At 36.1% G+C, this 24,172-nt stretch overlaps 1 protein-coding gene and 1 long non-coding RNA gene across 6 annotated transcripts in view; both read right to left on the bottom strand.

The window, feature by feature from the left end:
* Nucleotides 1-24,172, bottom strand: part of LOC127881423 (transient receptor potential cation channel subfamily M member-like 2) — a 74,047-nt gene that overhangs the window by 24,576 nt on the left and 25,299 nt on the right. The window contains exons 17-33 of one of the 5 annotated variants that reach the window (XM_052429298.1): nt 21,862-21,971; nt 21,473-21,601; nt 20,147-20,290; nt 17,494-17,616; nt 16,262-16,372; nt 14,423-14,597; nt 9,878-9,928; nt 9,407-9,442; nt 7,900-8,014; nt 7,253-7,442; nt 6,707-6,849; nt 5,748-5,887; nt 5,524-5,654; nt 5,377-5,431; nt 5,186-5,278; nt 4,018-4,136; nt 2,866-2,960 (exon numbers count right to left, since the gene is read on the bottom strand). In XM_052429298.1, the coding sequence (XP_052285258.1) occupies nt 2,866-2,960; nt 4,018-4,136; nt 5,186-5,278; nt 5,377-5,431; nt 5,524-5,654; nt 5,748-5,887; nt 6,707-6,849; nt 7,253-7,442; nt 7,900-8,014; nt 9,407-9,442; nt 9,878-9,928; nt 14,423-14,597; nt 16,262-16,372; nt 17,494-17,616; nt 20,147-20,290; nt 21,473-21,601; nt 21,862-21,971 (1,960 nt within the window). Of the gene's footprint in view, nt 1-2,865; nt 2,961-4,017; nt 4,137-4,720; nt 4,776-5,185; nt 5,279-5,376; nt 5,432-5,523; nt 5,655-5,747; nt 5,888-6,706; nt 6,850-7,252; nt 7,443-7,899; nt 8,015-9,406; nt 9,443-9,877; nt 9,929-14,422; nt 14,598-16,261; nt 16,373-17,493; nt 17,617-20,146; nt 20,291-21,472; nt 21,602-21,861; nt 21,972-24,172 lie in introns of all 5 variants that reach the window. The other 4 variants (XM_052429299.1, XM_052429300.1, XM_052429302.1 and 1 more) reach the window with 4 other exon arrangements.
* LOC127881424 (uncharacterized) lies at nt 17,740-19,583 on the bottom strand. The gene is made up of 3 exons (XR_008050042.1): nt 19,274-19,583; nt 18,846-19,121; nt 17,740-17,794 (listed from the first exon to the last, which is right to left on the bottom strand). It is a non-coding gene; the product is annotated as an uncharacterized LOC127881424 (long non-coding RNA).

Below are 24,172 nucleotides of genomic sequence, written 5' to 3'. Positions count from 1 at the left end.
TACACAGTCTAATCAAGGACAGCACTCTACACAGTCTAATCAAGGACAGCACTTCACTCTCCACAGTCTAATCAAGGACAGCAGTTCACTCTGCACAGTCTAATCAAGGACAGCACTCTACACAGTCTAATCAAGGACAGCACTACACTCTACACAGTCTAATCAAGGACAGCACTTCACTCTACACAGTCTAATCAAGGACTGCACTTCACTCTACACAGTCTAATCAAGGACAGCACTCTACACAGTCTAATCAAGGACAGCACTTCACTCTACACAGTCTAATCAAGGACAGCACTCTACACAGTCTAATCAAGGACAGCACTTCTACACAGTCTAATCAAGGACAGCACTTCATACACAGTCTAATCAAGGACAGCACTCTACCACAGTCTAATCAAGGACAGCACTCTACACAGTCTAATCAAGGACAGCACTCTACACAGTCTAATCAAGGACAGCACTCTACACAGTCTAATCAAGGACAGCACTCTACACAGTCTAATCAAGGACAGCACTCTACACAGTCTAATCAAGGACAGCACTCTACACAGTCTAATCAAGGACAGCACTCTACACAGTCTAATCAAGGACAGCACTCTACACAGTCTAATCAAGGACAGCACTCTACACAGTCTAATCAAGGACAGCACTCTACACAGTCTAATCAAGGACAGCACTTTCCGCCTAAGCTGGATATTTGTTTAGAAGAGACCTCCTTCAGAGGAAGAATTCAATAAAAGTAAAAAGTGTCGTCCCTGGTTAGCCTGTGCAAAGTGTGCACAAACTTATCAGGGATGACACTTTATGCACACGTGTTAAGGCCATTTTTTGCAAAATAAAGCTCATATATGATATTTGATATTTTATCAAAATAATTAATGTCAAAACTCAAACATATCTTATTTGTTGTTGTTTTTTATCACAATACTTTTGCTGATAATCCATACTCATTGTAAATATGAAAACCACAATATGCAATTTCTTCATTATGGAATCTCTCTTTATCCAAGTGTATAAACAAAAACAAGAGGGCCAGAAGGCAACGGTCGCTCACTTGAGACTTCAGAGAACTGAACGACTCTCTGCACTTTGAAGTATTTTAACAATCAGCCAAGCTAGCATTAGAACAAATGTTCTGACCAAGTTTTATAAAGATTGGATCATAAATATGACTTCTAAAGAATTAACAAGGGTTTACTATAGTCATAAAATGAAAAATGCCTGGCCCTCTGAGTGGCAATGTTTTTCAATAGGCAGGAATATTTTTGAACTCGGCCTAGATATCATTAAAACAAATGTTTTGACCAAGTTTCATGAAGATTGGATTAACAAGAGCTCCGCGTTCGGACACAAATGTGCCTCGGCCCAACAGGTCCTAGAAAAAGGAGTTTTTGCAACAAAACTGACCATTAGAGTTAATCTTATCATATTAGTGTGACTTAAATAAGCCACTTAAATAAGTTTTTAGTTGACACAGAATTATGCACTTCTATTAAATCATCGCTGTCGTAAATACATTGAGAATATTATATATTATATTAACTAAAGGTCATCTACTGTTCAATGCCAATGCACATGTGAGACAAATGGTAAGTTGAAAAGTGATTGAGCGGAAACGATTTTCACACTTATTGTGACAGTGAACTTGACCTTTGACCTTGTGACCCTAATTTCGCCAGACAGACTGACAGACAGACCGACCCACGAAGGTGGGGTTAAAATTGTGACTTCTAGAGACTAGAGTGCTAAGATGGTTTAATCAGAAATGTCTGAGGTCTGACGTCTTTCGAATGGGTTTATATAAGTCTATATAAATTATGTTATTCTTGGGCATGGCCTATTTTTACCACTATATGCGGTTACAAACTAAATATCAAAGCAGCAGGACTTTTTTTTGTTTCAGAGAATTCAAAATTTATTTTGCTATATGTTCAAAGTATAAATGTGACCTCCTGGCTGTGGTCTGAATTCAAACAGGATTTGAACACACTTTGTAGAGGACCTCTAGATGATGCTACATTCCTATGATGAAAGCCCATTGTTTTCCTGCTAAAAACCAGACAATTCTTTAAGTTTTTTATGGTTTTCTCACAGGTGATGCTGGGGGCAAGGCAAGTTTTCACCCCATGGGCAAAATTTTAACAAAATTTGTAGATAACCTATACATGATGCTACACAACAAACATGAAAGCCTTGATTTGTTTCAAATAAGAAAATTTCAAATGGCTTTCTCAATAAAAGTCTATGTAAAACTGGTGACCCCCAGTCCGGGCCAATTTTGATACGCTGGTGAATAATTTAACACATTTTGTAGAGGACCTCTAAATGATGGAACATACCAGATATAAAAGCATTGGGCTGTGTGGCTTCCAACAAAAAATATTTTTTTAGGTATTCCATATAAAAGTGAATTAAAAAATGGTGATTCCAATGATGAGACCAGTTTTGACCCCAGGGGCACTATATGAATTTTCTTTTGTAGAGGACTTCAATACGATGCTACATACCAAATATTGAACCCCTTAGCCCTAAGGTTTAAGCCCTGATTTTATTTGTTAAACCCCTTTTTGGGCCCCATGACTCCATTATGTAGACAACAACCCAAGGAACATTACATTTGTACAGTAAAGATTCCTTAAATTCTACAGAGGTTTACATGAGGTCGTAAAATAAATTGTTTACCCACGGACACACAAATATGTGCACAGACTGACTGAAGGACGATGGACCGTATCCAATTAGCCTTTCAAGAATACTAAGTGCTCATGAGAGTTTAAAAATAATTACTTACATGCAAAGCAATTAACAAAATTGACATAAATATATGTTTAACCTCACATCACAATGAATTCAAGTACATACTCTATCATATCTTCATCCACAAAATCTCTTTCATGATCTGGAAACTTGGATTTTTCCAAAGTGTAGGTCTTTGGGTCGTAGACACTGTATGCAGTCTGCAATAAAGCAAATAAAATAAAAAGTATAAGATGATTCTGCATGACTACCTTGGTAGAATTGCAGTTTATTTTCCAGCTGATTTGTTACTCTGAATTGTCTTAGAAAATGTAGATTATCAATATTAAACCATATAAGATCTGATCTTACATGTGCGATTTCTGTTCGGCAAGTTCCGATTCTCTAAAACACATGTTTTGGGAGTGCAATGAAATTCAACATTTCTGGTCGGAAATAACACTCATGATACAAAACACATTTGGTTTGGAACATAACACGCACCTTACCTTTGAAATTATTTCCCTTTGTAATCTTAAGTGCACACAGGTACAAAAAAATAATGCAATGAATTGTATCATTCTTTTAGCCAAATACTTTATCTTTAAATGTAAATGCGAAAGCACCGCCCCTAAATGCCCACAATATATGAGCTACTTAACCCATAGACTAAAAATATAGGAAACAATATCACACAAAAACACACATATATGAATTGTTTAGTCAACGATGGAGCTTATTCTAAGAAAATACAGCCGTATGAACACGCCAATCTCTTCTTAATATAAAACTTTTAATAGACTCAACTGAATCTAGACCGCCTCCTCCTTTCTTTTCTCCACACCATAATATTCTGAAACCACTTTGTTCAGTTACAATTGTTAGAGATTACATTCTCAAACATCTATGATAGTTTGTATGACTGTAAAATGTATGTTTTCAGAAATAAAATGTTATGAAAAAAAAAGAAAAGATCTGATCTTACACTATAAATTTTAACTACTGACATGGGTTGTAAAAGTGGTGCTGTACTAGGGCCGCTTCATCAATATTTTCAATTTATATACTATTGTAATTTACAACTAGTTGAAAATCGTTCATGAAACGGCTCCCAGAACCCCGCCATACTTGAAAAGCATTTTATCAAAATAATTTATGTTGTAAACTGATCAGCAAACACATTGACCTTTGCAATACGGAGACTGGTGATTCACGAAGAACATTGTCATATGATGGTTGACAAACAGAAAAAATGTACTGGTACTCGTGTTCACTTACCTCCCAGTGTAAATATTTATCGAAGACTGGGAAGCGAGCAATACAAGTGGAAGGGTAAGGTGACTGACGCGCCACCACATGGATGAACCTGTCCTTCACGTGTGTGATGCCCTGCACTTCTGTAATACACAGGCTAGAATTTGAAGATTAAAAAAAAATTGAAGTAAAAAAGTGCAATGAATTTAATTGATTACTGCCCTCCATAAGATACTGATACTGACTAAAAGAAGCAGAAAACATAGATCAATCTCTGTATGTCTAATATTATTTTTTCAACGTGTCTAACTCTTTACCACTAAGATACATACCTTCACAAATGTGTAGTCCCTTAGAAAGTTACATTTAATTTAAGACACAAGGGCGTAGCCCGAGTGGTTTGATAATAAGCATCAGAACGACATACCGTTGGTTATTACCGCAATAACCAACGGTTACCCGTCGAATATTTCTTAAATATAATATGAATCCATGTTTGATCAATGCCTACTCGACAACTATCCACAAGTAAATTGTTTCCCAATAGCAATTTGAATAAATCTCCCTTAGATTTTGTCCTTACGTCACTTCTACACACCTCTCATGTCCTCTATACTCCAGGTATATTCAGTACCTGACTTCTCTAGCTTGTGTGCTATGTCGTCCAGGCATACAGGGCTGGTGGAGACCTCTCTCATACCCCCTATAACCCAGGTATACTCAGTACCTGACTTCTCCAGCTTGTGAGCTATGTCCTCCAGGAAGACACGGCTGGTGGAGACCTCTCTCATAACCCCTATATCCCAGGTATACTCAGTACCTGACTTCTCCAGCTTGTGAGCTATGTCCTCCAGGCAGACACAGCTGGTGGAGACCTCTCTCATACCCCCTATACCCCAGGTATACTCAGAACCTGACTTCTCCAGCTTGTGAGCTATGTCCTCCAGGCAGACACAGCTGGTGGAGACCTCTCTCATACCCCCTTTACCCCAGGTATACTCAGAACCTGACTTCTCCAGCTTGTGAGCTATGTCCTCCAGGCAGACACGGCTGGTGAAGACCTCTCTCATACCCCCTATACCCCAGGTATATTCAGTACCTGACTTCTCCAGCTTGTGAGCTATGTCTTCCAGGCAGACATGGCTGGTGGAGACCTCTCTCATACCCCCTATAACCCAGGTATATTCAGTACCTGACTTCTCCAGCTTGTGAGCTATGTCTTCCAGGCAGACATGGCTGGTGGAGACCTCTCTCATACCCCCTATACCCCAGGTATATTCAGTACCTGTCCTGACTTCGCCAGCTTGTGAGCTATGTCCTCCAGGCAGACACGGCTGGTGGAGACCTCTCTCATACCCCCTATACCCCAGGTATACTCAGTACCTGACTTCTCCAGCTTGTGAGCTATGTCCTCCAGGCAGACATGGCTGGTGGAGACCTCTCTCATACTCCCTTTCCCCAGGTATACTCAGTACCTGACTTCTCCAGCTTGTGAGCTATGTCCTCCAAGCAGACATGGCTGGTGGAGACCTCTCTCATACCCCCTATACCCCAGGTATATTCAGTACCTGACTTCTCCAGCTTGTGAGCTATGTCCTCCAGGCAGACATGGCTGGTGGAGACCTCTCTCATACCCCCTATACCCCAGGTATATTCAGTACCTGACTTCTCCAGCTTGTGAGCTATGTCCTCCAGGCATACAGGGCTGGTGGAGACCTCTCTCATACCCCCTATACCCCCGGTATACTCAGTACCTGACTTCTCCAGCTTGTGAGCTATGTCCTCCAGGCAGACATGGCTGGTGGAGACCATCCTCTCCAGCTCCATGATGCGGTCATTGAGCCGCTTCATGCTCTTCCTGTAGGACATCAGATCCTCTTGCAGGCCAATCAGGCTGAAATATGCAAACAACATGCGTATTCATGACTTGAGAGTTGTTAACAAATGATATCTTACTGAACTAGAAATGTGTCAATAGATTTTATGTAAATTAGTGGGTTATCAGATTTTGATTTCATTATGAAGAGGGAACCTAAAAATAGGTCATGATTTTAAGAAAACAAATTCTTATCCTTAAAAATATCTTTGTTCATTTCATCCAAAAAATAACTTTAAACCCCAATGCCTTACCAAGACCTTTCCAATGTGATAACACTAATTCTGTTAGTTCAGTACTTTTGGGTTGTGTTAAATTGTAACTCAAATGCCATCAAATAAAGGACCTCATATTATTTGTTTTTTTTTAAACAAGATAATTCAACTGTGATTTCATATTTTGTTGACACATGTCCATAGGACAAATATGCCCCTACATTCTACAATCGATTTCAAATTTAACCTTTAACGTCTAAGTTGGACCTTGACCTTTGAGGTAGGGAGACTGGTTTTTGAGGTAGGGAGACTGGTTTTTGAGGTAGGGAGACTGGTTTTTATAAATCATACATTGGCTTATCATGGTTTTCATTTGTGCAACATTATTTTAAAATCACTTCAAAAATGGCAAAGTAATAGCTATGACTAAATGTCCAAGCTGTCTTATGGCCAATTCAACCTTTGACCCTAAGTGTGACATTGAACTTAAGGCTGGGAGACATGTTTACATGCAGCATTGTCTAATGATAATTTACTTTTCTTCCAAGTTACAAGGTGCGAATGAAATGTGACCACACTGGCTGTTTTGTAAAGAGGAATGTTTTCTAGTCCCTGTACTCACATATCTCCCTGTTTTGTCCTGATGGAATCTTTTTCCAGTTTTGCTTCCTCTGTAGCCTTATACTCCCTGGCAACCTTCTTCCAGAACAACTTATCATCTACTTGCATGTCACCACTGCGACTTTTCATTGACAACAACTTGGGCTAAAAATATATGAGCCTTATTTTGTGAAAACTGGGCTTAATGCATGTGTAAAGTGTCCCAGATTAGCCTGAGCAGTCAGCACAGGCTAATCAGGGAGACTGCACAGGCTAATCAGGGGGACTGCACAGGCTAATCAGGGAGACTGCACAGGCTAATCAGGGACAACACTTTCCGCCTAAACTGGATTTTTGCTATGAAGAGACTTTCTTTAAATGGAAAGTACAATAAAAGCGAAAGTGTCGTCCCAGATTAACCTGTCCGCACAGGCTAATCTGGGAAGACACAGAACGCACATGCATTTATCCCAGTTTTCTCAGAAGAAAGCTCATATATCAGTTTTGATGAGAGAAAAATGTTCTAAATCAAGAAAATCAAAACAACTCTACAAAGGCCATGTTCTACCTTTCTCACGCAACAGTGGCGACATTTTTTCCTGCAGTATTTGACAAGTTTCTTGGCAATCAGGACCAGCATGCTGAGGAAAGTGAAAGGTGGAGGCAGACTAAAGCGTTCTATGAAGTCTGCAATGAGAGCGTACCGCTGGAACTTCCAGATGTCACTGGCCACTATGTCCACCTTGGCTATTGTCAGTCTGAAAAGTCACAGTTGAAACTCTTCTGAACTCTGCTTGCAATATAAACATTCAAAATAAAGACATTAAAATACATAAAATACAACATTATTTCCATTATTATTATCATTTTTTGAAAAGGAATTAAAATATAATACAACAATTAATTACAATCTATCAATAAATCCTAAGTAGACATCAACTGTAAAACAAGAAACACTTCATTTAATCGAAGCTAAAAAGTTGGCTTGCGTATGATCATACAAGAGCTTAATTCTTTGTCTGATTTGTAACATGCACAAAAAAGTAACATTTTTACTTGAAAAGAATTAGTTTTTATTAAATTGTGTCTCAAAAAATATAGAAAACGTGCCCACATTTTCATGAGCTGTACGACATTTGTCCAACCTCATGAAGTGCATAATCAATACACCATATATCTTTTTCCCTACGATGCTCTGCAGTAGACTAGACTTACGAGAACATGGCAAAGAGCAGTGTGACAAGGACCAGTTTGCAGATCATCAGGTACTGCAGGGTGATCACGTAACCAGAGAGACTGGTCCTGGGGCACTTCTCCAGGTCCTGAACCACTAGACAGTAAACACACTTGGGTCAGTGACAATATATAGACAGTAAACACACTTGGGTCAGTGACAATATATAGACAGCAAACACACTTGGGTCAGTGACAATATATAGAGGATATTTGTTGGATTTGGTGGAATATTTATTTTAATTCACAAATTATCAAAGATAATGTTTGTTTTGCTATGATCACAAGAGAATTAAAATTGATATTCAAACAAATCCAACACATTTTTCTTTTTACTAAATGCTTACAAATTATTATTTTTGTATTTTAACTGGAGAATTACACTAAAAAAATGACATCATTACATTAAAACACAATGTCATTTCACAGTAAAACAGTGAAAATTATTGATAACTTTCACTGTTAATTTTCATTGAAACAGTATATTATCAGTTTTAATTCACTGATATTTCTCTATAAACCACCGGAAAGCATAAAATAAAATGTCATAGTGCTGGAATTATGTGATGTGATAATGGTGCAGTGTTTGATACTGGTGTATATTGAGTGCATTGTATATTATCATATTAAAAAAATAATATAAAATATTAAAATTATCAAATTTAAAAGTTAAATACAAAATAAAAGATGTCATACAGTGTCAATGATAATGAATTGAAAACTGCAGAACACACGTATAAAAGTAATGAATTGAATACTACAGAACCCATGTATAAAAGTAATGAAATAAAAACTGAAGAACGCACGTATAAAATTAATGAAATAAAAACTGAAGAACGCACATATAAAAGTAATGAATTGAAAACTGCAGAACACAGTATAAAAGGTCATTGATTTGCCAGTGTGCATTTTAGGCCCATTAGCTCATTTGGTTGAGCACTAAAACTAGAAATCAGACCATCATGGATTAAATTACCATATCTGCCACAAATCTGTTTGTAGGAATCGATCATGAATTTATTTTTACAGCATTTTCCCCCCTACCTGATTCAAGTGGGCAGTTAGTGGCATAATAATTCCATTATGTTTACATCATATGGGTCAACCAGCCATCCCAGGAAGCATATGTGCTCCTACTTACCAACATTACAGGACCAAAATAGTGTGGATTATTGGGAATTACACAAATAAAAGAGCTGTGCTCTGTGAAGAGAGGGTTTGATGCACATGAGTAAAGTTTCGTCACAGATTAGCCTGTCCAGTTTGCAAAGGCTAATCAGGGACGACACTTTCCGCCTTAACTTGATTTTTGCTACGGAGAGACTTTCTTTATATGGAAAATATCATAAAAGCGGAAAGTGTTGTCCCTAATTAGCCTGTGCGGACTGCACATGCTAATCTGGGGTGACACTTTACGCATATGCATTAGACTCTTTTTCACAGAGCACGATCCAAATATAAAAACATCCTTCTTCCTGAAAATACTTACAATTTGTGTTGGCATCTGCAGAATACATGCCAGCTCCTACAGAACAGCAAAATACAGCAAATCAGACAAAGCTACATGTAGTTGACTTTCTCTGGAAAAACTGGGCTTAATGCATGTGTGTTGATGGCTGTAATAGATAAGAATGTGCAATCTGGACAGGATAATCAGGGTCGACACTTTACAGATAGACTGGATTTTCGTGTGCGGACTGAACAGACTTATCTGAGATGTGGCTCAATAAAACATGAATTTCTGAAAGTCTATTTAAACAATGCATAGTTATTATCAACACTTTGTAAAATTGAATATGGAGTCGGACATAAGATGCATATTGTTAATACTATTCTTCATTGATATTTCCTTATTATGATTATTCCAATATTTGTTCTGCATTCAAGTTGCGAATATGAACAATATAATAATACCCATATCCTGGGCAGACAAATGATCCAATTACTTGAGATAACTCACCTGTGTAGCACATGTCAGTAGAGTTGGAGTACCCTTTAGAGCACTCAGCACCTACAGAAATATAAAAATAACAGATGCAATCTGACAGACAATTGCTTGAAGTCTATACATGTAAATACATTTTTCTAACTACCAATTATCAATTTTATCAGAATCTTAAATCTTGAACACTATGAATCTTAACACATTATGATTGCACCATAAAAAAACCCTGATGAAACAACATCACTTGAAATGAATTCGATACAGCACAATTATACAATTCGTTTACATAGATATACAATAATTACTCTAAGTTTCGGACACTTAAAAATACTTTTTAAAATGTGTGTTAAAAAATTCAGATACAATATAAAGAAGTGAAAATCCAGCTGCTGGAGCAGTATTGAATTCTCATTATAAACAATTAGTTGGTCCTTTATTTACAAAACAGCACAATACAAACCAACATAAACACAAAATATGAATAAAGCTGGGGTCACCGCCTTGGAACGGTCAATGCAAAGCATTGGAGGTTTAAACCGGTTATAGAGCGCTCAACCTCACACTTGGCCAAGCAATATTCATATTACATTTAAGTGTAAATAAAATTTAACGTCAAAGCATTGTAACTCAAATTAAACAATAATAAAAGGGAATTAAAACGCATTCAATTTAATAACAATTTAATTACTCAATGGTATTGAAGATACCAGAGCAACAGAGTTACAACTTTTTGACGAACGATCAAATGAAACTGCAAACAAGTGTATATACAAGCAATATTATAAAACTACAGGTGTCCAAAAAATGCACTTGTTCAAAACTCTTAAAATATTGCATCGACAACCAATAGGGTATTAGCACGTACTGGTAAAATACCATGCCATATAGTATAAATTACTTAAATATACATGTATGTTTCACTTAAAGCTTTTGGGTGAAACCACTGTCTTCCACTGGTGTACATGTTTATTTACTCATTATTGCTCAATGAAATAGTCTATAGCCTTTAGGCATTTGCCTGCCAGGTTTTATGACCTGAAAACACACAGTCACTAGATAAGCGCAAACGAGTAGAATTCTGGTAAATAGCATTGTCAAATAAACTGTCAGAAAATTAAGAGTCATTAATGAAAACTCCTTTGTCCAAATAAATTAGTCATTAAAACAATTCTTTTGGCAAAAAACGGGTGTGTCCGAACACTAAAGAGTAATTACGGTAATGGCTAACATTGCTTAGAGCACATAAAACCTTTATTGAGTGCATATTTTCATTTGCAGATTATTTTAGGGCTGACAGCTGTATATACCATCCAGATCAGTGACCAGGCATAGATGTGACATGATTATTGGCTAGAGAATGTATGTTCAATAAATATTGATGATTTGTGTAAGGACCGTGGCATAGATGGGTCATGATTATTGGCTAGAGACTGTATGAACCATCAATATTGGTGATTTGTGTATGGAACATGGCATAGATGGGTCATGATTATTGGCTAGAGACTGTATGAACCATCAATATTGATGATTTGTGTAAGGACCATGGCATACATGGGTCATGATTATTGGCTAGAGACTGTATGAACCATCAATATTGATGATTTGTGTAAGGACCATGACATACATGGGTCATGATTATTGGCTAGAGACTGTATGAACCATCAATATTGGTGATTTGTGTAAGGAACATGGCATAGAGCGGTCATGATTATTGGCTAGAGACTGTATGAACCATCAATATTGGTGATTTGTGTAAGGAACATCGAATAGATGTGTCATGATTATTGGCTAGAGTCTGTATGTTCTATCAATATTGGTGATTTGTGTAAGGACCATGGCATAGAGCGGTCATGATTATTGGCTAGAGACTGTATGTTCCATCAACATTGGTGATTTGTGTAAGGAACATCGAATAGATGTGTCATGATTATTGGCTAGAGTCTGTATGAACCATCAATATTGGTGATTTGTGTAAGGAACATCGAATAGATGTGTCATGATTATTGGCTAGAGACTGTATGAACCATCAATATTGGTGATTTGTGTAAGGACCATGGCATAGAGCGGTCATGATTATTGGCTAGAGACTGTATGTTCCATCAACATTGGTGATTTGTGTAAGGAACATCGAATAGATGTGTCATGATTATTGGCTAGAGTCTGTATGAACTATCAATATTGGTGATTTGTGTAAGGACCATGGCATAGAGCGGTCATGATTATTGGCTAGAGACTGTATGTTCCATCAACATTGGTGATTTGTGTAAGGAACATCGAATAGATGTGTCATGATTATTGGCTAGAGACTGTATGAACTATCAATATTGGTGATTTGTGTAAGGAACATCGAATAGATGTGTCATGATTATTGGCTAGAGTCTGTATGAACTATCAATATTGGTGATTTGTGTAAGGAACATGGAATAGATGTGTCATGATTATTGGCTAGAGACTGTATGAACTATCAATATTGGTGATTTGTGTAAGGAACATGGAATAGATGGGTCATGATTATTGGCTAGAGTCTGTATGAACTATCAATATTGGTGATTTGTGTAAGGAACATGGAATAGATGGGTCATGATTATTGGCTAGAGACTGTATGAACCATCAATATTGGTGATTTGTGTATGGAACATGGCATAGATGGGTCATGATTATTGGCTAGAGACTGTATGTACCATCAATATTGGTGATATGTGTATGAAACATGGCATAGATTTGTCATGATTATTGGCTAGAGACTGTATGTACCATCAATATTGGTGATTTGTGTAAGGAATAGGGCTGTAACGAATACACTGGGTGACGAATACGATACATATCACGAATACAGGGTGGCGAATACGAATTTTAATTTGCAAATATGAATTTCAATGAACAAAAGTAATACTGACAACTTGACACGACATTATATAGTATGAAACAATGAGTGTTTGTCAATTTGATTAATTGAGTATCATTGCATACTGAAAATATGAAATATAACACTTTGAAATAACAAAACACTGACAAGAACTGCTTAAACTTTGAACACAGTTTTGAAAACATGACTAGTACCAATAAAATCATTGAGTAGAACAATTATGCAACTTGAGGCTCCATGTTTGTTGATAAGTTGCTCAATCATTGTAAAGATAAATAAAAAAGAAATTCCATCTGCTAATCCTTTTTGTGTATGTTTGAGCATCAAATCACTCGTATTTACCTAAATAAACATTAAACAACCATCCAAAGATTTTTAAATTCAATGTTGTAAATATTCAACCTGTACCTCGCCCTGCCATTTTTGTTGATAATCTCACTGTGTAACATAGTGGGTGGGGTAAACATGATGAAAAACGCTGGAATAAGGAGAAGAACATTTAAATATAGGGGTTTAAGATGATTAACTTTTAAAGTCGAAACCACGTTGTTTGTATTCGTCAAATATTCGGTTCGGGAGCTGGCGAATAACGAATACGATTCGTCCACAGCCGTATTCGAGTAATTCGAATATTCGAATGTATCGTTACAGCCCTAGTAAGGAACATGGCATAGATGTGTCATGATTATTGGCTAGAGACTGTATGAACCATCAATATTGGTGATATGTGTATGGAACATGGCATAGATGTGTCATGATTATTGGCTAGAGACTGTATGAACCATCAATATTGATGATTTGTGTATGGAACATGGCATAGATGGGTCATGATTATTGGCTAGAGACTGTATGTACCATCAATATTGGTGAATTGTGTATGGAACATGGCATAGATGGGTCATGATTATTGGCTAGAGACTGTATGAACCATCAATATTGGTGATTTGTGTATGGAACATGGCATAGATGTGTCATGATTATTGGCTAGAGACTGTATGTACCATCAATATTGGTGAATTGTGTATGGAACATGGCATAGATGTGTCATGATTATTGGCTAGAGACTGTATGTACCATCAATATTGGTGATTTGTGTAAGGAACATGGCATAGATGGGTCATTATTATTGGCTAGAGACTGTATGAACCATCAATATTGGTGATTTGTGTATGGAACATGGCTTAGATGTGTCATGACTATTGGCTAGAGACTTTATGAACCATCAATATTGGTGATTTGTGTAAGGAATATGGCATAGATGGGTCATGGTTATTGGCTAGAGACTGTATGAACAATCAATATTGGTGATTTGTGTAAGGAACATGGCATAGATGGGTCATGATTATTGGCTAGAGACTGTATGAACCATCAATATTGATGATTTGTGTAAGGAACATGGCAGAGATGGGTCATAATTGGCCACAGGACTGTATGCTCCATCAATATTGTTTATTTGTGTAAAGAACATGGCATACTTGTGTCATAATTATTGGCCACAGGACTGTATCAATATTGGTGATTTGTGTAAAGAACATCATATAGATTGGTCACCATTAAGATACAAAACATGTGTAAAGAACATGACATAGATATGTCTTTATTGTTGGCCAGAGGACTGTACTCCATATAAGTGACATTTGTTACCAACAAGACATAGATGGGTCATAATATTTTGCGACAGAACTTATATTTACCATCTAGATCATCGACCTGTGTAATGAACATGGCATACATGGGTCTTGTGATGATCCTTTTCACCAGCTCCACTCCCAGTGGCCAGTGGGGGTACAGCACAGCCTGGATCGTCACACCTCCCACGATCAAGAAGATCAGGAACATACGTACAAACGCTACAAAGTCATGATTCACCTGTAAATACACATTTTTTTAAATATGATTTTCTGACGCTTATATGGAAGAATCAGTGATTTAAATGAGAAATGCAATTTTTTGAACTGCAAAAAACAGTTTACATTATGGTTAATGGTGACTGTTTCACTGTTATTCTTTTTTCAGTATTCATATTGCTAACTAATACAAGTAAATAAACTGATAACAAGGGGCTTAACATTATTGAAATAAAAGCTTGGAAAAGTGTAAAAAAAAAATAACTGTGTTGGTTTCAGTGGATTAACAAATATATATTTTCTCCAATTTCTTCTAAATTAAAATATATTATCTTTCTGTATACCGGTAACAGAATTTTGATTCTGAATGATCTATCTTGATATATTCATAGTGAATTTTTTGTTAATTAATTTATTTGTAAACAACAAGTCATGTCACTGATAGTGTCATGTGACACAAAGTGTGATCTTGACATTCTAAGTTATCAATGACAGACAATTTGTTTGTATTTATTGAAAAACAGACAACTTAATTCCCTCTTTTGATAAATAAATTTCAATGACAATCAGTTTTATACTTAAATAATGCTCTACACAATAAAACTTAATATGAGATGTTTGTAAGACATGTATTCGCCTTGACCTGCAGCAAATTCTTTTTACAAGACCCTATTACCTTGACCTTTGACCAGATGACCACACAATCAATAAGCTTTCCTATCACAGATGTAACCTCTATAAAAATGTTCATGATCTTAGATCAAAGCATACTTCATATGTTGCAAAAACAAATTTACCCTGTGACCTTGACCTCTAAATTACATTGCATCTTGGTTAAAAGCCTCACTAAATATTAAGAAGATACAAAGGGTCTACACATTGATAGACCAACCGACAGATGGACAAAGGAAAAGCAATTCACAGCCACTTCTTTGTACAGGGGAATAACAAAGAACAATAACTAAATAAATACATTTGTAAAAGTATCAAAGAAATAGTTATGTTTCTTGCAGCTCTTACTGCTGTCAAAGTATTCTATTATTATATGAAGTTCCATGTGAATCGTTTCAAAGCTACCTGAGTTATGTACTTCACAAGAAGCATCACTGAGTCATAGACCTATGTATACAGAGACAGATAGACAGACAATGCTTCACTGAGTCATAGACCTATGTATACAGAGACAGATAGACAGACAATGCTTCACTGAGTCATAGACCTATGTATACAGAGACAGATAGACAGACAATGCTTCACTGAGTCATAGACCTATGTATACAGAGACAGATAGACAGACAATGCTTCACTGAGTCATAGACCTATGTATACAGAGACAGATAGACAGACAATGCTTCACTGAGTCATAGACCTATGTATACAGAGACAGATAGACAGACAATGCTTTAACTATATGCCTCCATATGGAGGAATTCAAATCAATATCAAGAAACATGTATTTATTCTATGTTTTGGACACAAGAGTGTTTGTCTCTCTTATAAAAAAGATCTGACCTTATTAAATTGTAATTCCAACTTTGTTGAAAATCTTCTTAAACATGAAAAGAAATGCAACTCAAAGTACATATGAATGCATGTGCATAAAGAAGCGTCTCAGATTAGCCTGTCCAGTCTTCATAGGCTAATCTGGAACAACAATTTACACACATGCCTTCATAAGTGTCTCACCATTCGACTCATTCTCAGAAGCATAGGGCCCAGTGTTGGACTGATGGGCAGGTACACACCCAGCAGACGATAGAAGAAGTAGATCAGCCCATAGCACATGAACGTCCTTGCCTGGCAAAACAAACACAGATGAGTCTCTCTCTGTGAACATTGGGCTTAATGCATGTGCATTCAGTGTCATCTCATATTAGCCAGTGCAGTTTGCACAGGCTATTCAGGAACAACACTTTCCGACTGAACTGGGTTTTCGTTTGGATAATACTTCCTTTGAACAAAAAAATCAATACAATTGGAAAATGTCGTTCATCAGTCTGGAGAATTCTATGAACACTTAAAAGACCACAATACTTTTTAACAGTAATTGTTCTTATTATTACTTGGAAGAAAACATACTTCAATATCAGTAAATATGCCTTCGAAGTGTTTTGCTGCAGTACTGAGTAACTGCAATATCCAATGCGTACCATTTCTGGAAACCTAATCCTTAAGTATGAGGACCAACCCAGTATCATGAACGTTCTCTTTTTTAAGCTTAACTCAGAATATGAGATTGAGTTTCCACTCAGCTAAGAATTGCAAATGCAGGTAAGCTAACAAAAAATGTTTAACCTCAGCTATAATAATCACCACACATTCTTCCTCAAACTCAGGTTTGAGTCAAACACAAAACTAAAAAAAAAACACTTCAGTGAACATTATATTGAGCATGATGGTCGAACTCATCTCACAAATTGCCATAAACTCAAAGTTGAAACAGAATATCAACTTAAGCCTTTACCACTTAAATACGTATTTTCATGCATTTGTAGTCACTTAGAAAGTTATATTTAATTTAAGAAATTTCTTACTAGATTCAAGTTTACTGATGATCAGCAAACAGCATAAAACCTGAACAGACTGCGACCATTTTCACTTTCCTTCTAAGTGGGAAAGGGTTAAGTATGTTCACTTTTTCTAGGCCCTACCCTCAGGATTTCAGAGTGTATCTACATGTAGTATTTCCCAGCATATACTGGCATAAAGTACTTAAAAAAGTACAAGTTATTGTAGTGTATGTGGATCTAACATCAGTACAGAGTTCAGGAGTATAAATACTTAAAAAAAAGTTTTATTAAAATATAATTAAAAACAATAATTAATTAATATCCGATAAATACCATTAAGTTGTCAGTATTGGATGGTGCAAGTTATCATACTATCAGTACATGTCATGATGTGGGAACAGTGCGTACCTGCATGTAGTCAGATAGTCCGACCCAGACGTGCATGATCCTGGTTAGAAGGAGGATGATAAGGAATGCCATGATCAGCAGGATGTCTACATAGTTACCCACCAGCGACAACGTCTTGTACCGCTACAATGGGAGATGCTCGCCAAGGTAAGTAATTATTGTCATTTTGGGAATAGACATTGTTTACTTCACTTAATATAAAGAAGTGTAATTTTTGCTTGGAATTGTAGAAATAATTGAAACAAGATGCGTTTGTGAAACACAATGTCCCCCTATATGACGTTTGACCTTGAAGGATGACCTAAGGTCGTGTAATAACATAATTTCAAGTTTTTTATATATTTTAAAGAAAGTTCGTTTACTTTTTCAGGATTCCCAGAAATTGCTGCATGGAACAATTTGTGCGCGCACATCGCGAAAATATGAGACATGCCGATATCCACATGTTCAGTGGGTATACCCTGTCCCGATTTGATGATAATTTTATCAAATCTTTTAATAGTAATATATATGCCGAAATTGTATTGGAACAAATTGCGAACGATGTAGTTTTTTTTCAGTTCTTGAGCACTTTTTCATGTCAATGTTGCTCAAAAGAAGATCGACCGTTAAAACAGAAACTTGTTAAATGGTAAAATAGTAAATAAGTTATAAAAAAAGTAAACTTAATCTTTCGGTTTCTCTAAATTTGTTCAGTGAATCGAAGTTTCGAAGTTTTGTTGACCTCATGTCTATTGCAATCCAGTACTCTCGCTTTTCGGATGTTACCTCTCGACTCAAGGTAAACAACGCGCGAAGTGTATGTCATTTGCCGATGTGTATGGAACTACCGGCTTTGTGTGGTTAAAGAGCTCTAAATAAACAATTTTGACATGGATTTAACAGGAATGAAATAAACCTTTTTAGGTACATCGTTTATTGCGGCAATGTTTGAATTCATTCAGAAATTATTTTAGTTGTTTCCTTAACCGCTCGAATGAAGGTAATTGGAGGATATTGTTTTTCACAAGTCCCATGCGGCAGCCATTTGTAAACATTTACCTATAGCTTATTGTATCGATGAATTTCATAAGTTGAATGTATCTCCTTCAGCCAATCAAATAGCGCAGTTTATCACTTACAGTCAATGAAGCGTGCAGTTTAGCTGGCGAAGGTTAGATCGTCTGTACACATGCCTGGGGCTAATCATACAAATTGACAGCTGTTAATGGCCTAATTAGGGGCATATGCCAGGAAATACACAAGTGGATTGGAACTGTAAGGGGCTCATTTTTTTTAAATCATATCTAGCCAGCCAGCTGGGGGGGGGGGGGCTTTAGCCCCCTAGCCCTCCACCTAAATACGCCTCTGACCTTGACCCTTCACCACTCAAAATGTGCAGCTCCATGAGATACACATGCATTTCAAATATAAAATTGCTAGCTTCAATATTGCAGAAGTGACATTACATGAGCAATTTTGACCCATATATTTGACCTTGAAGGATGACCTCGACCTTGACCTTTCACCACTCAAAATGTGCAGCTCCATGAGATACACATGCTTGCCAAATATCAAGTTGCTATCTTCAATATTGCAAAAGTATTCATAAAATAAGCGATTTGGGCCACATATATTTGACCTCTGACCTTGAAGGGTGACCTTGATCTTGACCTTTCACCACTCAAAATGTGCAGCTCCATGAGATACACATGCATGCACAATATCAAGTTGCTATCTTCAAGATTGCAAAAGTATTCATAAAATAAGCGATTTGGGCCACATATATTTGACCTCTGACCTTGAAGGATGACCTTGACCTTTCACCACTCAAAATGTGCAGCTCCATGAGATACACATGCATGCCAAATATCAAGTTGCTATCTTCAATATTGCAAAAGTATTCATAAAATAAGCGATTTTGGCCACATATATTTGACCTCTGACCTTGAAGGATGACCTTGACCTTTCACCACTCAAAATGTGCAGCTCCATAAGATACACATGCATGCCAAATATCAAGTTGCTATATTCAATATAGCAAAAGTTATTGCAAAATGTTAAAGTTGCGCAAACAGACCAACCAACCAACCAACAGACCAACCAACAGACAGGGCAAAAACAATATGTCCCCCACTACTATAGTGGGGGACATAAAAATAATTTTGTAAGGAAAGGAATATATTAAACTATTATTATGTAATAGACTGTGTACCAGGCATTTGGTTGTGAAAAACGGCGTCTCACAAGAGACTGTTTAATTCATCTGTACACAAGCAATATGAATTAAGTTCAAAGTAATCCATATCAGAGAAATTTTCTAACTTATTTTCTTTTTTTTTTCATTTCCCTAACTGTAGTCACGTATACAGGTATCGTCATTAACAATGCCCTCATTGTAGTCACGTATACAGGTATCATCATTAACAATGCCTTCATTGTAGTCACATATACATGTATTGTCATGAACAATGCATATAAAGAGCCCACTGCGTCAGTAACATTATTTTAGTAGCACTGTAAAACGTGTGTTTAATCGATATGCATAAAGTGTCTTCCCCTAATTAGGGACAACACTTTCCTCGTTTAAAGAGTCTTCTTGACACTTTACACACATTCACTTAACCCAGTTGTCTTTGAGTGCAGCTCATGTGTAGGCAGGTTGGCTACTCACATGGTACTTCCTGTAGACCCTCCAGACCAGCTCCAGCTCTATAGTCATTGCCCAAAGCCAGACAACCATGTCCAGGTACTGGTTGCCACATGTTGGCCAGATGGTCGCCAGGGAGAACACGCCCAGGAATGCAAAGTAAAACACCTGAAATATGACACTCAAATAATATGGAAGGGAATTATGACTTATTTTCAATTTTGAGTGGCAACAATTTTAATTTTATTGTGTACGATTAATACTGAACAAAGGAAACAGCAAGTTGTGGTTATTGAAAAAAAATCAATTGGAATGAAAGTCTCTATGGACCTAAAGGCTGTAGTCACAAGATGTTTATTTAAATAAATAAAAAATAGACAAAAAAGATCATTTTAAATATTTGTCTGGCATATAGCAGTTCATTTTCAATCAGATGGCTCACAAAGAATAGTTCAGTTTCAATTTTGTGCTTTACATATAATTGTACAGTTTCAATTATTTGTCTTAAATAAAATATTCACTCTGAAGTATGTATCTTACATAGAATAGTTTACTTTTAGCTATGAGTCTTGCATTGAATAATTCATATTAAACAAAAATGAAGACATTAATAATTCATTAAAAAAAAAGAGCTAACGTCCTGATTGTATGGCATTATTTGACATCCAGTTTCTTTTTAATGAAAGTTGGTATTATATGACTTTGTTGAATATAGGAAAGTGGTCTGTATCCAGTAACTATAATGCATGGTTTAAATGAATATATTGGAAAACTACCTAAACATGGCAATATGTGAGCACCAAACATACAACACGGTCCATTTATGATGCAGGTTCCTCGCTTAGAAACCGTCTTTTGAATTATATTTGAGTTAAACAGTAAAATTTCATTAAACAAGAGATGTGTTTGTCAGAAACACAATGCCCCCTATTGCACCGCTTTGAAAAGATACATTTGACCTTTGACCTTGAAGGATGACCTTGACCTTGAACTTTCACCACTCAAAATGTGCAGCTCCATGAGATACACATGCGTGCCAAATATCAAGTTTCTATCTTCAATATTGCAAAAGTTATGACCAAGTTTAAAGTTTAGTGACAGACACACTGACACACACATACAATGACAGACAGACAGACATACAAACAGGCCAAAAACAATATACCCCAATCATTCGATCCGGGGGCATACAAAAGTTTGTGTTGCTAACATATAAGTTGATTTTCATCGATCAGTCTCAAAACCAACAGTTGGTATCACAAAGAATAGTTCCATTTCAATCGTTTTGGGACTCAGTCTAAAGGTAAAAGCCAAGCCAGTGCAGAGTATCAAGCCCTGATTCCTGTGTACCTGTGTGGTCCAGAACTTGGTGATGGGTGCGGTCCACAGCAGGTAATACTTCACATAAAAAGGGAGATGACTGCTCTTTTTGCTCCGTGAAAGGACAGAGCGCAACTTGTTTCCAAACGGAGCTTTATCCTGAAATAGTCACATTCATCTCAAGACTTCTTGTTGACAATTTTAATAACATGGCAATAAACCTGTCTTTTAACAGATGATTATTATTGTTCCATCAAAAAAAATCTTTTTTAAAGCTTCAGTTATAGACATGACGCAAAACAAAAAAGGTATTATGCAAGTTCAAAGGTAGATTGGATAGGATTCATTTTTAATTTGTAAATTGGGCTGACATATTCTGAAAAAATTTCAACAGCTTCAAGCTTCTAAATGTTTCATACCTTTTTATTTAGTTTGTCAAATGTAGATTTTGTAAGGATTACTATTTCCTCATCTTCATCATCATCTTCTTCATCTTCCTGCAAACTATTGGTTTCATCTGCCTCAGGACCTACAAACAAATCAATATCCATATTCAAAATATTGATTGATTGTTATTATGGATAAAATGTTAGTTTATTAGGTTATACAAATCTTTAAAGAAATTACTTATTCAATTAGCCCCTTGAAGCTTTTACAGTATGAACAAAATACAAGGGGGTCAAACAGCCCTGATGCTCTCACCTAAAAACTTCACTGATATGAGATGCTTTTTGATGGTTGTATAATAAATGTTTCTTCTAATGTTTTAAACAAATTGGGTCAAAGCCACATTTCACCCCACCATGATTTTGATAAACTTGGTACAAGTCTTCCACATAATGCTGAATACTAAGTATCAATTCCCTCACCATGATTGTTTCACATTTTTTTATTATATATGATTTTACTTTATACAAATGATGGAAACAATTAAAGGGACCGTCAACCACGAATGACGAAAAAAGAAAAGTTCTAAAATACCGTATTTGTTTACAATTATTTGTTTATATTGATTAAAATATCACGACTGGTATAATACATTATTTGAAAAAAAAAGTTAAGTTTTCATATTTTCATATATTCGGTAATAAAATTTTACTGGGTATGTGTACAAGGTAACTACAAGTTAACTATAAATAACGCAAGTAGATTGATCATCATCGTCACGTGGTAAACCCAGGAATGCAAATTGTGCATGCGTAGTGAATTGTATATATTTTATTTATAAAATGATCAATCTACTTGCGTTATTTACAGTGAGTATATCATTATGTCACCTATTTTCGCGATGTACTTTCGATTTCACATCGCAAAATTTTATTACCAAATATACTGAAAATATGAACTTTTTTCAAGTAATGTAATATTCCAGTCATGATATTTTAATCAATATAAACTAATAATTGTAAAAAAAAAACGGTATTTCAGAACTTTTATTTTTTCGTCATTTGGTTGACGGTCCCTTTAACTCCCAAAAGGGTCAACTTGCTAGATGACCACATTATGGTGTAACACAACAAATAATACACACCTCCGCATAGACGAACCCAGTCATAAAATAAATGGGTCTTATGCCATATACGGCCAGCAGCGCAGTCTAATTAGGAGCGACCCTGCCCATGCAGTGCCCACTATAAAGTCACATGCAAAATACCAAACCTATGGACCTTGCAGTTTCAGAGATGTTTCACAATATAATTATAAGAAAAAAAGTAAAATCTAGGACAGTGCAAAGAAATGATTAAAAATAACTTTTAGAGGTCTACCCTACAATGTTACACAATATTAAACCCATCACCTTTTTCGGTTTTAAAGAATAAGAGAAATTTTGTTAAAATCTACCCAACAGTTCAGGCTAGGGAGGCAAAAGTTAACACAAGCATAACCACACACGTACACCTATGCACACACTGCCAGACTTAATAGAGAATACTAGGTTAGCATTGAATACAGAGAAGTTTATGTTGTGAGGCTAAGAACGCCAGGAGCGCAAGCCTTGGCGAGCGCTTTCGGTGTTCGAGCCGAGCAACATAAACTTCTCTGTATTCAACGCTAATTCTACTATTCTATTTATCCCATTTGATGTTTTTCAATGTGACATTTAACATAAATAGATCTAATAACCTTAACAATAATTTTAATTCATTCTTAAAAGCGCTTAAAATCTAACAAATGTAACAATGCATAGTGATATAGAATGTATTTGTTCTGATACGCAAAATAGTCTTTAAAAAATTCACACAAAAACTGTAAAACGAGAAAAAATATCACCATATGCCTCGATTCAATTTTACGCAGCATGCAAATTGTAACACATTACGACCGCCAAAAGAAAATGTTACTTTAATATAATTAATTTTATTTTCAAGAAAATGATCAAAATCCAATATGGCGGCGATTGCTCCTGGCAAAATGATGTTGATGTCAACATACATTTACATGTAGATTTACACACAGAGTGATTCTAAACATAAATTATTAAAAATCAATTATCGCCTTATTTTTTCATGGACGCTACAGATTTTGATGGCGTCTTAATTTAGCCTTCACATCCTGTAGTTTGTGACCCAACACAAGATACTCCGTCATAATTCTATTTAACTTTGAAACACTTGTTGGAAACGAGTAATTCTATTAAACTTTGAAACACTTGTTGCAAACGAGTTATTCTTACTGAATAAACTTTCTTTGATAAAATAACAAAGACAAAGTTTATTCATCAAAGAAAAT

Source organism: Dreissena polymorpha, chromosome 5 (assembly GCF_020536995.1).
Source record: "Dreissena polymorpha isolate Duluth1 chromosome 5, UMN_Dpol_1.0, whole genome shotgun sequence".
NCBI lineage: Eukaryota > Metazoa > Mollusca > Bivalvia > Myida > Dreissenidae > Dreissena > Dreissena polymorpha.
The sequence above is the reverse complement of the archived record's forward strand: the minus strand, read 5'-3'. Positions and strand labels throughout refer to the sequence as shown.